This window comes from Tyto alba, unplaced genomic scaffold, assembly GCF_018691265.1.
Source record: "Tyto alba isolate M040663 unplaced genomic scaffold, T.alba_DEE_v4.0 Super-Scaffold_28, whole genome shotgun sequence".
Lineage (NCBI taxonomy): Eukaryota > Metazoa > Chordata > Aves > Strigiformes > Tytonidae > Tyto > Tyto alba.
The window spans coordinates 11,227,568-11,244,168 of record NW_024881302.1 but is presented as its reverse complement, the minus strand read 5'-3'; the positions used below and the strand labels follow the sequence as shown (position 1 = coordinate 11,244,168).

Genomic DNA, 16,601 nt, shown 5'->3' with positions numbered 1-16,601 from the left:
TAAACTGTCACATGTGCTGTCTAAGCTGAAAGTCCTACAAAGTTCATGTTCCAAAAAAACATGTACAGGAACTGTGAAACCTCTAATACAAAAAAAAAAAAAAAAACCAAAAAACAACCTGATTTTCTTAAATGTTTTAGGCTCATTTTAAGGCATCATGCAGTACACAGTACAGTGCATTTGACACCTACTGCTCAACACTCTGGATAAACAGAGCATAGTGGGGTTTTTTAAGAGTTCCTAGATAAAGTAATAATAATAAATGTAATTGTTCTGTGGGACTATTTCAAGAGTTTCTGGCTGTGTGGCCAGACTTACACAGCTAACTCACAACTGGCCCAAAAGTTGTGGTCAGCCTCCTAAAGATGCTGTAATAGTGATTGTTCATAGATTTTGTGCAATAATTTACTAGTCTTAAAACATTTTAATTCATCATTCATGCAGGAACTCAGAATAGAAAGCTATTTACAAATCAAAAGATTGTTGTTGTAGCAGTTTTCCAGGAATAAAACTGGCCTAACATTAGGAGCATTACATTAATGGTTGGGAGGCAAGATGACAAAAGTATATTCCTAATTTTAGGCCACACAATAGCCTAATGTGATTATATCTAATCAGCAGTCTTTCTACATATAACAAGGGTAAGTAAATTATTACAATAGAAATAAATCTATAGGTGGTGGGGACCCCGTACACTACAAAGGTTTCTGGACAAGGGAAGGGCAACTGCCATCACCTACCTGGACTTGTGCAAAGCTTTTGACACTGTCCTGCACAACATCCTTGTCTCTAAATTGAGGAGACATAGATTTAATGGATGGACCACTCAAGGGATAAGGAATTGGCTGGATGGTCACATTCAAAGAGTTGTGGTCACCGGCTCAATGTGCAAGTGGAGAGCAGTGACAAGTGGTGTTCCTCAGGGGTCGGTGTTGGGACTGGCGCTGTTTGACATCTTTGTTGGTGACATGGACAGTGGGATCAGGTGCGGTGACATGCTGGAGGGAAGGGATGCCATCCAGAGGGACCTGGACAGGCTGGAGAGGTGGGGCTGTGTGAAACTCATGAAGTTCAACAAGACCAAGTGCAAGGTCCTGCACATGGGTCGGGGCAATCCCAAGCACAAATCCAGGCTGGGCGAGGAGTGGATGGAGAGCAGCCCTGCGGAGAAGGACTTGGGGCTATTGGTGGATGGAAAACTGCCTGTGAGCCAGCAATGTGCGCTCACAGCCCAGAAAGCCAACCCTGTCCTGGGCTGCATCAAGAGCAGGGTGGGCAGCAGGGTGAGGGAGGGGATTCTCCCCCTCTGCTCCGCTCTTGGGAGACCCCCCTGCAGTGCTGTGTCCAGCTCTGGGGCCCCCAACGTCAGAAGGACACGGACCTGCTCAAGCGGGTCCAGAGGAGGCCACGAAGATGATCAGGAGCTGGAGCAGCTCCCCTGGGAGGACAGGCTGAGAGAGTTGGGGGTGGTCAGCCTGGAGGAGAGAAGGCTCCGGGGAGACCTTATAGCGGCCTTCCAGTGGTTAAAGGGAGCTACAGGAAAGATGGGGATTCTTTATCAGGGAGTGTAGGGATAGGACAAGGGGTAATGGTTTTAAAATGAAAGAGGGTAGATTTAGATTAGATGTAAAGAAGAAATTCTCTGTGAGGGTGGTGAGGCACTGGCACAGGGTGCCCAGAGAAGCTGTGGCTGTCCCCTCCCTGGAGGGGTTCGAGGCCAGGTTGGCTAGCACTTTGATCAACCTGGGCTGGTGGAAGGTGTCCCTGCCCATGGCAGGGGGTTGGAACCAGATGATCTTTAAGGTACCTTCCAACTCCCATTGTTCTGTGATTCTATGATCATTAGAACATTCCTATTTCAAGCATCACATGGGCTATTTGAAATTATTCTTTACAAGATGTTATGTGTGTCTTCATTTCTGCCTCTTGGAATATTCCTTGTGTACCATCAAGCAATTTTTGGCCCCAGATCTCAATGTGTATTTGCAAAGTTGTTTATTGATGGGTTTGTATATATCCAGCATAAGTAGATATAATCTCTAAAGGCAGAAAAAGCCATGCTACATAGGGACTTTCAGAAATTAAAAATTCCGATAACTAGTTTAGTACCTGAGAATAGTGTAGAAATACTTGACCAAAGAGATACTAGTACCAGAAATAATATGACAATATTAATGAAAGCTCAATGGAAGATCTATAAGGATGATGTACTAGCCTTCTCCACTGTTTGCAAGTATTAATAGCTATACTGGAGTAACTAATTTATTATTATGCAGTAAAAATATACTTCTCTCATAGTCACCCAGCACCCAGAATGTAATTGCAATAATCAAAAGATTTTGTGGTAACAAGAACGGTAGCTCCTTCTTCTGTAGCTGGTAATGGAAATGAAGTTTCACAGCCAATCTGAGGTTTTATCAAGCCACAGTCACTGCAAGTGCATTCCTCCACTGAATACATTAATGTTTCACTTTGAATTGAGTATCTAATTCCTTCAGTATTCACACTGCTTTCAGTATAAGCCTTGAGAATATTATTCGGCTCCACAGAAGAGTCTGTAAATATACAGAAGTTAATTTAGTGCAGACATCATGCTATACCAGACATACAGTTATTAAAGATCCAAATTTCATTATATTCCAACTATATTCCTAACCTTAGTGAAAGTTTTAAGATGTAGTTATATGTGATAATCTTTTCTTCTGTGTTCAGGATAAACATTTAAGTATTCTAACATATTTTCTATTCAGTTATTATTTACTGGCTGAACACAAACATTAGTATTCGTAAAATGCAAAAATAACTTAATTTTTTCACCTACCCAAAATATACCACATATTCTTCTCACAGGTTATAATATTGAGTAAAATTATTTAATGTCTTGTAAGATGGAAAGCTAATATTTAATGTGTATCCTCTACCTAGGTAGAATTCCTTTTGCATTCAATGAGAAGAGGATGAAACCCTAATAAAGATCTTTTGCTACTGAGGGTTCATAAATGATTTCTCAAACACCAACAAGTAAGCCAGGTTTGAATATGCAACAAACCAATCCTGACATGATCCGGAACCAACAAAGAGAGATTGCTGCTTTCACAAGTTATCATCTGGATATTTTATTCCCTAATAACTTCAATAACTTCATTGAGACTGAGGAATACAAAACAACCCAACAAAACCAGGTATCAGTATCTGCAATAAATATGCAAAATTTATACATGGTGAGAGTAGCTAAAATGTACAATGACCTCAAATTATTTGATAAAGAATCTTATTTATTCACCTGTGTTTTTCAGTTTTTCTTTTAGTTGTGTTAGGTGCTTCCATTTAAACAAGATCATTAAGGTGAACAGAGTGAGCATTAAAATTACTCCTAAACCCAAACAAATCCAAAGAACTCCACCTGAATCAGTACCTTATGAAATAAAAGAGATGCATTAAATTAATTATAAACAATAACCAATGAACAGTAAACATGTCCAGCACATAAAACTTCTATATCAAAGGAGCAATTTATACTTCTATTGAGTGACAGCTCAAGTAAAGCTTGAAAGCTTTAAAAATTTACTACTCTTAACACACATACTCATATAGGACACACTGCATATGCCTTTAATACTTCTGAGCCCACATATTATTCTGAGAAATTCTTTCCAGGTTTTAGATTTCTTCAAGTTTTTATGTTTACAATTCTATTTAAATTACAACATGAAAACGCCCAGCATAGCCACAAAGTATTGCAGAAATATTACTTACTCTTATCACAGTAGTTTTCACATGAAGGTGGTGGTGTACTAGAACATCGAAGATGACAAGGCTTACAGGAGAGCAGCAAATTATCAAAGTACTCATTTTTGGGGCAGTGTGCCATCAGGGTCAGTAATTATAGAACTGGGAAGCCACAAAAATTCTAAAAGAGTGAGGATTATCTACAAAGGGCTTTTCAGTTCTCAATTTTAGCAAATCTAAGAGGAGCCAGCAATAATAGTTGGACTTCAATCACACCTCCAACTACATAGTATCAGGTTAAATAAAAAGGATTTAACTTTGAGGCCCCCAAGGAATTATTGTTCCTTTTTTTGGCAATTCACAATTGTAGAAAAACTGGACAGCTGCACCAAGATAATTTTCAATGTAAATTTTTGTCTGAAACAGAAAATGGTTATTTATAGGAGACATTTCTTGAACAGGTGCTAAACATTACAAACTGTAGAAAAGCAAGAAGAACTCCAAACAGGAGTTTCTAATAATTGTTCTTGTGTTTAGAATTTTGTGGGTTTTTTCATGGTGATGGGCTACAGTAATTATGTTCTGTAATACACAACCTATGGAATGCTTACTTTTTGTTCTTTTTGGCCCAGTCCAAGGAGCATAAGATGAAAAAAATAGAGGCAGAAAGCATAGCGGTAAGAAGATATGACCAGTTCAGTTTCTAGGTTTGCCACTGACTCATTCTGCAACTTCAGACAATTTCCTTCGTACCTGCTTCCCTCGTGTTGTGGTTCAAGCCCAGCCGGCAGCCAAACCCCATGCAGGCGCTCGTTCACCCTCCCCAACCCCAGGGAATGACAGAGTTGGAGGGGTAAGGGTAAGGAGACTCATAGGTTGAGATAAAAACAATTTAATAACTGAAATAAAATTAAATTAAAATAATAATGATAATCATAATGGTAATAATAGAAAATACAAACAAGTAATGCACAATGTGATTACTCACCCCCTGCTGACAGATGCCCAGCCCATTCCCGGCTAGTGATCCCAGAGAAGAGAGAGTCCTGAAACCACCATTGGGAAACCCAAGTGGAGCTCCCCGATCAACCCTTATCAATATACTGAGCATGATGTTAGATGATATGGAATATTCTATTGGCCAGTTTGGGTCCGTTGTTTTGGCTGTGCTTCCCCCCAGCTTCTTGTGTACCTGCATACCAGCAAGATGTGAGAAGTTGAAAAGTCCCTGATTTCTTAGCAACAGCTGAAAACATCAGTACATTATCAACATTCTTCTCATATCAAATCCCATACTGAATCCAAAACACATCACTATTCTAGCTACTAAGAAGGAAAGGAAAAAAAACTCAGTTAGCTCTATCCCAGCCAAAACCAGGACACCTGGATGGACAATAATAATTAGAACACATAGACAATGAAATAATTACTTTTTGTAAATGAATGGTTTTCTGGTTTTAAATGAGATACCGTTAAAGGACAAGTTCAGCAATTACTTCATATTTGTGTTGTACAGAATACATCTAAGACCTCCAGTTATAAAGGAAAGACAAAGTCTAGAGATTCAGTCACTGAGATACTGCTCCTGAATTCCAAATTAACCTCATTTATCTAGTCCATTAGGTTTTGGTCACATTTTTTGCTTGGTTCATTTTGGTGGTTTTAGCTGTTTTTTTGCTTGTAACCATAGTGATATGATAAATTTACTAAGTTTACATTCTTATTGTGAAAGAAGAGCTATATTAATGTTTTACAATTTTGATTCAAAATATTATCTGCATTTTTTCCCTTATTTTCCCATGAAGTGCACCATGTGGGAATATACAAAGTGTTTTTAGTGGAATAGTCTAACAAAGCAATCTGTCTTCTGGTCTCTAGCAGATGGAACTGCTCATTGTGACTTCTGCACTTGTTTCTATAGGCTAGATGCACAGCTGTGGGCTTTCTATTATGGGCTTTTCTCCCTGTTCAAGATTAGTAGATACACAGGAATTCAGAAAATCTGATTTAAGCATGACGAAAGAAAATATGGACACAGACCATGGGTGATGCCAAAAATTTCACCAGGAAGTCAGTGCTGGTGCTGAAGTCATAAAACTCGTTCTGACTTGGTTCATACATTCACACTCCAGGGGAAGAAACTTAAGTTATCACTAGAGTATCATTCCTATTTCTGATGAAGCACTATTTGGTAGTTTATGCATAGAATGATTAGAGTTTTCACTTGTAAGATGCTATTTAGCCTTTTCAGACATGGAGAGGGCAATCACATTCTCAACTGTGATCAGAACGCAGCAGATATTTGTGGAAGTATCTTCATGGTATGCACAGGGACAATAAGTGAATTTCAGAACAAACTGGACCCAATGCTTTTATCGATATAATTCCATTGACTTCTGGGAAATGCTCTCTAATTTTACTTAAATAGAATATTTTCCCGTGCTGCAACTTCCCATTGTTTTTGCATTTTTATATTCATATCTATAACTTGTTCTAAGACCCCTTATTTCATAAAGGAACCAGCTGACTAATTCTAGAATTGTTTTCTGCAGCTGGTTCCAACACTCCACATCTGCAGGATAGGTACAGTCTTTATTGTAGTAAAATTCCTTATAAAATTGAGAGCTTGAACTCCAAAACTTTCAAACGATATCACAGCCACTGAATGCTTCTAGCATTATTTTAGTAGTCTAGGAAAATCACATGTGCACTATAAAAGATGAATGAACCTGTACTTCAGTCAGTTCCACACTTTTTTTTCCAGTTGTACTAGAGGTATGGGGAAGGACTGTCTTGGTTTCAGCTGCTTTTATTACAGTTTTCTTGCCTCATTTTTTTATGTACAACAATGACACATTTTTTTTTCTTTTGACTTTTGACTGAATTGTGTAGGTATATTTATTTTGAACACTAGCTTTCTTCAACAAAGTAGTTTTGCTAAATAGGTAGGTTTATAGCATTTTGGTATTAATTCACAGTTTCACAAAGAAGAGAAAGAAGTTCAGATTGACAGTGGTGAGTATTTTTGCTGGGAGATATCAAAATGCTGTTGTTAAATAGCATGTAGAAATCCCAAGTAGGCCACACAGATAATACTAAGCTTGAACAAAGTTCAGTGTTGTTACCATAAAGAAAGAAACCTTGAAATGCTTGCTAGTGATAGGTTCCGTTAGAACACTCTTCTATCCTACTTCAGGTCATCTTCAGAATATTTTTTAATGGAAGAGAAATTCTATTAGAGGTGTCTGTGACTTCTCCCATATATAGCCAACACTCTGTATCACTGACCAAAGAGTAAAAAACAACGCTTAACACTCCGGAAGTAGTTCTTTTACTGTTAAAAAAAAAAAAAAAAAAAACAAAAACACCAGGCCTAAACCAAAAATGCACACAGATACTTTCAAAGTATCTTCAAAAGGTATTGGCTGAAGGAGGTAGCTTTCTTTGGAAAACATTAGTCTAACTTTCCTGCATACTTGCATGGGTAATATTTATCTACTTCACAGGAACAGTTCAAAGTAACCTTATGCAAATTTTCTAAGTGCTTTCAATGAAAATTATTAAACCCATGCAAAGTATGAGTTGACAGAATCTTGGAATCCTAGGGTTGGAAGGGACCTCAGGGATCATCTGGTCCAACCTTTCCTGGCAGAAGCATTGTCTAGACAAGATGGCCCAGCACTTTGTCCAGCCAAATCTTAAAAGTGTCCAATGTTGGGGAATCCACCACTTCCCTGTGGAGATTATTCCAATGGCTGATTGTTCTAATTGTGAAAAATTTTCCTCTTGTGTCCAGTTGGAATCTCTCCAGCAGTAACTTGTACCCATTACCTCTCGTCTTTTCCACATGACTCCTTGTAAAAAGGGAGTCTCCATCTTTCTTCTGGCCACCCCTTAAATACTGGAACATGGTGATAAGGTCTCCCCTAGAACTTCTCAAGGCTGAACAAGCCCCATTCTCTCAGCCTTTCCTCATAGGACAGGCTGCCCGGGTCCTTGATCACCTCTGTGACCCTCCTCTGGACCCTCTCCAGCCTGCCCACAGCTTTTTTGCACAGCGGGGACCAAAACTCAACAGAGTGTCCCAGGTGTGGCCTGGCAAGCGCTGAGTCGAGTGGGGTAATGACTTCTTTATCTCTGCTGGTGATGCCCTCGTTGATGCAGCCCAGCATCCCATTTTCTTTCTTTGCTGCTGCAGCCCACTGGTCACTCACACTGAGCTTGTTGTCCACCGGGACCCTCAGGTCCTTTTCTGCAGAGCTGCTCCCCAGCTGGGTAGATCTCAGCCTGTGCTGCACTGATGGATGATGTTTTCCCAGGTGCAAGAACTCACACTTGTCCTTGTTGAACTTTGTTACTCACTTCTGCTCTACTTACTACTGTAATGTATCCTACAACCGATACATATTTGATATGATATTCTACTATTCATAAAAACTGTGAAGAATGGGCTTAAAGAGAGCAATGATTGAAAAGCAACAAAAGAAAGATAGGTCTAGAATGGCTATACACAATGATTATAACATTGCTTCTCTATGACCACCACTGCTTTACCCAAATATGATTTCTAAATTCCAGGGAAAATGTACTGAAGTCATCAACACAACCATTTAAAGTAATGCTCAACAGTAAGAATATTTTGGTGCAGTTGATTCAGACATTATTTCATCCCTGAAACTATACATTTCACTTCTGAAATGTAAAGTGACACCCTTAAAGAACCTTCTGGGAAGATGACTGGTTTTATAGCTCAAATTCTTCTATGGTTCAAAAGGAAGTCTGAAATCAAACTTCAGGCTTCTGTGCTGCAAAATACATTATTGATAATTTACAGGTAAGATACATTTCAAAATATACTATTATGCAACAGATGTGATTAATCTTTTCTAGAAAACCAGACGGCTCTCAAAACACTGCTCAAGAATTTTTCAAACAACTTTCTTAAATAACTCACATAAGACTAGGGTAGCCTGGACTGGTCTGACTTTATTTAGGATGGCCTGATGAAACAAAGAATTAAAAGTTCATGATGTGGACCTATGTTTTCCTTTCCAGATTATAGTATCTTTCTGGACAATCTGGAAGGGAAAAAAAAAAAAAAAAAAAAAAAAGGAATACCATTTCAGTGAGGTGTAAAATACACATGAAACTCATGATTAAATCAACATCGCTTTTCTCAAGGAGAATAAGAAGCTAACATTTGTGGAAAAGTAACTGAAGTCTTGATGTATTCAGTGAAAAGAACCCATAGCTGCTGCTCTTACTGAGGATGTCACTGGTAATACAAAGCAGTTCATGAGGGGTAGTGAAAGCAAGAGCAAGAAGATGGTGATAACTTTGTACAGTTTTATGTTCTCCAGCAGTGCACATTCTTCTCCTTTCCATGACTCTCTGCACATGTTTTGACAGAGCAACAATGAGAGTAGTTTGGAAAAAATTGCATAGACCAGATAATAATATTAAAAAAAAACAAAACAAAACAAAAAAAAACCATACCAGAGATTCTCAAGGCATACTGTAAACTCAGTGCTGTTATGTGGAACATTTTTAAGATGATCCATTGATGCTAAACAAGTACCTTCATCTTGAGGCAGAGATGATGATGCTTCCCAATAGATGCTTCCCTGCCCATGGCAGGGGGCTGGAAATAGATCTCTAAAGTCCCTTCCAACCCAAACCATTCTATGATAGATGTAGCCCAAATACAGGACTTTCAGGAAAAATATTAGAGGAGTGTAAGACTTGACATTACTGGGTGAGACAATCAACAATGAAAGTAACTACAGGATAATACTCCTACCATAGGTAGTACTATTAGTCTTCACTTTACTTTTTGCTGTTAAATTCTTTCCTCTGTTTTCCTAGTCCAGAAGCGCATCTATTTTGACTTATTGGCAATGGCTTTTCTTGTGTATGCAAAATATCTCTCTCTCCAAAACAGCATGCTGTCACTGTACTTTAATACATCTGTTATATGATATGTGGAAGTGTTAATATTATGTTTCCTAAAATATTTTATCACTCAAATGTAATGAGATATATTCTAAATCAGACTAATTTGGCACAAAGATGATTCATGTCTAATTAGCAAGACTGGTCTGTAGGTCACCAAAGATGTGGTTAGATTATATACAGCTAAGCTGATTAAGTGCCTTGGTGTTAGTGAAAGGGATAGTCCTGTTCTTCACTCTATAGTGTTCTGAAGCACAGGGAAGGGCTCTAGGGCTTACCTGACCATGTGGCAAGCAGCTTTAATTTGTTAATCTAATCAATTCATAGAGTTTTAATCCCTAAAACCTGGAAAAAAAGGCCAGAAACAGAATAGAATAAAAAAGATAAACAGCTGATTACCTATCAGGGATGTGAAAATAAGTCCACCATAGAAGTACAAATTTGGTGAAGTAATGTGCCAATCTCTTCATTTAAAAAATCCTGTCAAATTAACTGCAGTAGAAATTAATCTGTGTCTATATTATATTGTGCATATGAGATCATAAGATATTGTGGCAGATATGCTTATACTCTCCATAACCAGCTGGCCAGAAACAGTTTTCCTACGTGGCAAGTTAGAGTTCAGACACATTTATCATAAGACAGAGAAGTAAATAGAAGACGTCTTATCTTTTCAATCAAATTCTAGGAAACCTCCCCTCAAGTAAGAGGCTAAATACAACTCATTTATCATAGCTCTGGATTATACTGCTGTCTCTTATATTGATAATTTTCCTTCTATGGTTGGAATATTTCCCAAAGCTTACAGCCTTTAGAGAGAAACAATTTTTTTTGATAGATGTGCCTCAAAACACAAATACTTGATTATTAGGCAATACAATACATTTTTTTACACATAGGAAACTGGGGAGCAATGATAGTAAAGGGTCTCTAATGTGTCATTCATATGAATAACCACCATTCAAGTCACAGTCTTTTCTCCTTAACTTTATATAGTTTTATTGATGTATGTAATGTCAAAACAGAGGAGACAAATGGTAGAATTACAGCTGTCATGGCCTGTTGCCTTTGTTTTCTGCACATCCTAACATTCCGAAGTCCTACTTCAGAAGTGTCTGAAAGCAAGCATATAATCAAAAGATCTTGATAAGCAGTAATTCCCAGTGACAGACCTTGCTACACATCTAAAACACACCTTCTTTCAAAATCTATGCCCTGTGGTTCACCAACTGTTTTCACTGACTACATGAGATTCCCCAGAACTTCTGAAGACAAGTATCTAAAGCATATTGGATTCAGCCAACCAATGAAACAAAAACCAGAAGCATTAAGAATAAATTCATTAAGTGACATTAAGTAAGAATATTGTTACTTAGAAACTGTAATGTCAGTAATTTCTCCACTGACTTGTATAATACACATTAAATCCTTTAAGCTGCAGACTATTTTGTTACATGTAGGCTGTGCACACTCACACAAAAAAAAGAAATGTCTAAGATGACTGGATACTGATGGTTCTCCTACAGTGATATTTGCCTTTACAGAATAATAAATATATGTCTTATTTACCAGTGAAGTTACATTTCAGCTTTTTTTCAGCTAGGGGATCTACAGGGCTTGCATTGGCTTTCCACATAGAGTTAACGTGTTGATACTAATAAATGCTTTCTCCTTGCTATGTGACTTTGCTCCAAAAGGATGACAGAAATTGGTTGAGTTGTACAAAATAAGAAAGGATTTATCAAATATAATAATCAGTTATTTAACTGTAAATCCATAAACTGTTGCCAGGGAGGTATTTCTGCAGTTACATTACTGTAACTTAAGTTCAAAAACTCTCAAGATATCATTTAAGAATAATATAATTCAGACAAGTTAGGCTGGCCTGCTGAAGTTGACATCATTATGAAGAGTAATGGGAAATAAGAAGAAAAGCATCAACTGCAGAAACAACAGAAAAAAAGAAAAGGAAAAAGAATTCTCAGATTTGCTTCTGAAGTGTTTCAGTCTGACTCAAGAGTGACACCCAGGGACAATTTATAAAGACCAGTATGAAATATACTTCTTTGCTCTCCTAATGTGATTATTAACCACTGACAACCCCTCTCTGAACTTCAAATCTACATCTGGAAGCATTTGTTGTTTAGAAGAATTTTAGCATGCTGTCAATTCTACTATGGTATCAAACTACTGAACAGAATCTCAATAAATCAAATAATTTTTACTGGTGAAGGGACTACAAGCAGGTAACAGCACAGCAAATACCAGGAGGTAGTATTTTGTAGCTGTACACACACTCTAGATTTACAACCTTCTGTCATGCGAGTAAGAGACCTAGAGTTACATGCCGCTTTGACAGAATACGAGCATACCAAGCACTGAGCATCCAGCCAGAGCATTTCCAGCCATGAACCCAAATTTGATTGTTGGTTTCCTTAAACCTCTGGAGAAGCCTAAGACTTCCAGAAATCCTTGTCAGTGCCCATTTTTAACGTGTGACAAATTGGTATTATGAATGTGACAGAAATTAGTCACCTGAAAAAGGTAAGGAGATTTTATCTTTCACTATAAGGTACTGTGATTTTCACCACTGAAATAATAAAATGAAAACTGTAAACAGAAAACCAAAGAAAGTAATACTATTATGTCAATAATTAAACATAAGGATTGAATTTCATCTCTCACAGAACAGTAGCTTAAGGTCTATTTACCACACATAACTTCAACAACAAAGCTTTGTTTTGACACTGCTTTGTGGTTTCTCTGTTCATGCTTGTGCCAGCTTTTTTGCCTGACTGTACTTCAGAAATTCTGCTGGCATAATTACATAGCACTTACCAAGAGAAAGCGGGTTTTCTGCTAGGACTATTGCATTCTCTTCACAAATAACATTAGCTAGGCTGACAAAGGAATTCTTCTGGCTGTATAGTTGCTTCCACATTGGTCATTTTGAGCTGGCACAGCTCTTCTGGGTAGCACATGTAATTTTTTTTTCCACTCACTCAGGCAACTGACCTACCCTGTCAAGTCTTATAGTCCAGGCTCGGTTTGAGTCCTCTCCAATTCTCTAAAGCTATTTACAGAAAAAATCCAAAGAAAAACGTCCCTTATAAATCACCTCATCACAACGATCCTAAAAATCTGTGAGATTAATGTACATACCAAAAACCCACCACTTTTTCTTCCCAAAAGTTACCGCACTTCAAGCAACAGCAGTGTTACAGTTACCTCCTAAAAAAATGCTTTAAAACTTTCTGAAACGGTTATTTTCAGAAATCTATATTTTGTTAAGTGTATGCTTTAATTGTATTGCTGGGAGGAGATAAGCTGTTCTAGGGATGGGTTACACACTGCTAATGAACAAAAGGAAGGGGTTATTAAAGGATTGATCATGTTCACTAACTTTTACAAGCTGCAGAGAACAATGCTATTTTTAGACACAATATTGTTTAATGTCATTTGGGCACAGTGCAAAATCAAGAACAATGTGGATTTTGCCTGTTTGGTTCAGCACATTTTAATTAGACTGCCGCTTTGAAAAGAGTGATGTTGATGTTGCTACAGCTGGTATTTCCAATAAAGATTAAAGAACAACTGAAGAGACAAATGTTCCTTAAAAATAGTAATTAAAATAACAATAGTATAAACATTGTCAACTAAATCTCAGATAAGTACTGTGTCCCTTACCATGTTCCAAGTTTACTTAGCTAGGAACCAAGTTATGGAAAAGATTAAGTGCATTGTACAGAAAAGTAGTGTTAATAGACTATAAACCCTTTGGGGAAAGAAGATACCTTTTCATTTGTCTGACATTCCACATGTGCCAACATAGTTATGTAGCTACTAAGGACAATGCATAAAACAATAATTGTGCAAGTAAGTTTAGATTAAGCTAATACTTGTTAGAATGCCAGTGACATTTTTATGTTGGTGCAATAATTTTTACAGAATGCAAACTTTATTTTATTCTTCATTTCTTAACTTTTGTGTTGGAAAAATAATCTCCCACATACTACTATTTTAGTGACTTTGCAGATGGACAAAACAAACTAAAACTAATCAGTGGTATAATGCCAACAGAAGTAATGGAGTTACAACAAAAATATGCATCAACACCTATGAATGACATTAAGTGCTTGGCATACAATAAAGTCTAATAAGAATTTTTCTTCTGATAATTTTAACCAAATTCTCTAGCCATTCAGTGTTTATGGACAAGTTTAGGTAACACACAATTACTTTATTTCAAACTCCCATGTACAGCATCACGGTGCCATATGTGCTCTCTCTCAGGATGGGAGGGAAACTGTGATCGATTTAGCCATCCCTATTCCAGAGTAAATCCCCATGCAAATTGCCTTCTCTGGAATAAAAATACTGGCACAGAATAATTTTTGAGTAATTAGTCCTGTTTAGAAACAAGCTCACTATGTCATTCTCACAATTTCATAATGAAGTAATTATTTTCTGCAGCAATGATAACATGTTAACTAGCTATTGAAGAACAGCTTTAAAAATCCCATGACACTGTTATTCTTTCTTCATAACAATAATGCCATCTTGCTTTAGTCATTACCAAAACTAAAACCCTAAGGGATCTCTAATGGACAGAATGCTCCCTCAACTGGAATTCGGGAGAATTAAGAAGGGGAAAAGAAAGCACATGAAAATTCCACATGGAGCTAGTTTTCTATTCCCACCTCCCTGGAGATAGACAGCCAGCATCGAAAACCTTCCATATGAAACATAAGTGTTATAAAACTCTTACCACGTGTATAGGGCAGAAGATCTGGCCTGGAGATGTCATGGAACCCAACAGGAGACATGGTAACTGAGCTTCTCCATGTCAGGGAGTCATTGCAATAAGAAAGGGTAAATAAAACAGCATGTGATATACCCTGCATTAACAGCCTGTATTGATATTTTCGGTGCTAAATTCAACATTTTCATCATCTCACAAAAGCATTCTTTATTAACATAGTTTACAAAAATTACATGAGGTACAGCTGAATGCTGTTCAATAGATGCACCTTGTGCATCTGGGTCAGACTGTAAGCCCCAATTTAAATACTACAAGCCACAAGACTGACAATTTGATGGTATCCAGAATTGCAAATTCTCTCTGTTTCTTGTCTCCTGCTAGCTTACAGCCAGTGGAAGAACATCTCCTGAGGATCTGGCACTTAAAAGTTATCATTGTTGCTCAGTCAACTCAGCATCCCAGCCCCTGACATTCTCAAATTTGTCTCAGGTCACAGGGAGCAGAAATATCCTTTGTTTCCATTTATCACTTCCAGAGAATCTATGTATATTAGGCTTGTAGTATTTACCCTCCACATCCAACATTTATAGATGAAAACAAATTTATTCTAACAAAGCAGTAGGTTAATTTTCTAATCAAAATATTGCTAATCAAGATGAAAGCCTAAGAAGAGTTGAACAGAGGTCTGCATTGTACTTAACAGGATTTATTTTCAGCTGCTTCAGTATCTTAACTGGCATGATGCCTCCTCCCACCGATCCTACACCTGGCGTTCAGATCTCTAAAACCACACAGTCTCTGCCTTTCTTCAGAATAGATCCACTCACATCTCTAACTTTTCCAATCGTACCTCAGTCACTGTATACATCATTAAACAGATCTCATTCTTGCCTTACTCAGATGCGCATTCTTTGCTCAGCACATTCCTTTCACATTAAGCAATCCTGCTATTTACAACATTTTCAACTGTCATAAGGTTTATTAATTATGTACAAATTCTTCACAATGTGCACACCTAAACCCCCCATCTTCATTTATTTTGAGATTTGATAGCAAAAAATCCCACACATAAGAAACAGTTTTGATAGCAAAACTACTTACCTAAACCATCCTCCCCCTACTGTTTACCAGTCTGGAGACTCATGGTATCAAAACCACTGAAGAAATTGAGAAGTAAACTGCAATAACTGTGCATTCAAAGAGAGGCACCTTGAACAAAGAACTAGCTAACACACAACTTACATATTTTTCAAATCTGAACAACAGGCTAACTAAGCAATAGATCACATGGCTGAAACTCTGAGCCTCCCATTACTTGTAAAAAATAAGACCTTTCAGTCTTCATTTCTGGATATATAAGGAAGAGAAAGAAAGGTTGTGTATACATACAGAAGTGAGGGACACATGACTACCTTGGAAAATAATGAGCTGAACATATGAAGCATTTGAGAGATAAGGAGATGGGCACAGACAATTATAAACTGGTATTTTAGTGTATGGATCCATGTATTCCTTTTGCTATCGAAAGTAAAAACAATTAATTTTATGCCCCTTTTGAAGCCTGCAGTATGTACTTTAACTGCTCTAAAAAAAGGCTTTAACTCTAGACTGGAGACCTCAAAAAGAAGAATCCAGCTCAGAAGTACTCATCACCAACCCACAATGAAATGTGTAAGAGTTAAGTTCCTAAATTCCTTTGAGGATACCCTTTTGCAAGCTCGGAGTAATTCTACTACAGGACTGTGGAAGAGAGCTTATGCTATGATGCTACATTTGGAAGACCAAAGAAGACTTTTATCTGAATCTCTTCCAATCAAATATCTTAAAATACATTAATGTAAGACAACACAAATACAACAATTATGTGAGTGTCCAGAAGAGGGAGAGTAATAGGTCAGAAACAGCATTTGTTAAATAGCAGGGTTAGAACAAACAAATCAGTGAAAAGATGTTTCCAGGTCAAGATATCTTAGTTTGGATTATACATGGTCTTGTGCAAACATAAAAGCCTCTTTATAATTCCTCACGCTTCTAGGAGCACTAGCAAAGCTTAGGATAGACTTGGCTCTTGAAAAAGCCATCATGCTGAAACATAGCATGCTTTTTGTTCTCTAGTTCTCAGCTACATCTCCACAGACTACCTGGAAAGATAATTTCT

At 37.5% G+C, this 16,601-nt stretch overlaps 1 protein-coding gene across 2 annotated transcripts in view; it reads right to left on the bottom strand.

Annotated features, from left to right (window-relative positions):
* Window positions 1–1,980: 1,980 nt before the first annotated feature.
* TNFRSF17 (TNF receptor superfamily member 17) overlaps window positions 1,981–16,601 on the bottom strand; it is a 19,070-nt gene continuing 4,449 nt past the window's right edge. The window contains exons 2-4 of one of the 2 annotated variants that reach the window (XM_042798746.1): window positions 14,450–14,517; window positions 3,284–3,415; window positions 1,981–2,555 (exon numbers count right to left, since the gene is read on the bottom strand). In XM_042798746.1, coding sequence (XP_042654680.1) covers window positions 2,299–2,555; window positions 3,284–3,415; window positions 14,450–14,507 — 447 coding nt within the window. In that variant the 5' untranslated portion in view covers window positions 14,508–14,517 and the 3' untranslated portion in view covers window positions 1,981–2,298. Of the gene's footprint in view, window positions 2,556–3,283; window positions 3,416–3,756; window positions 4,116–14,449; window positions 14,518–16,601 lie in introns of those variants that run through there. The other variant, XM_009963486.2, reaches the window with a different exon arrangement.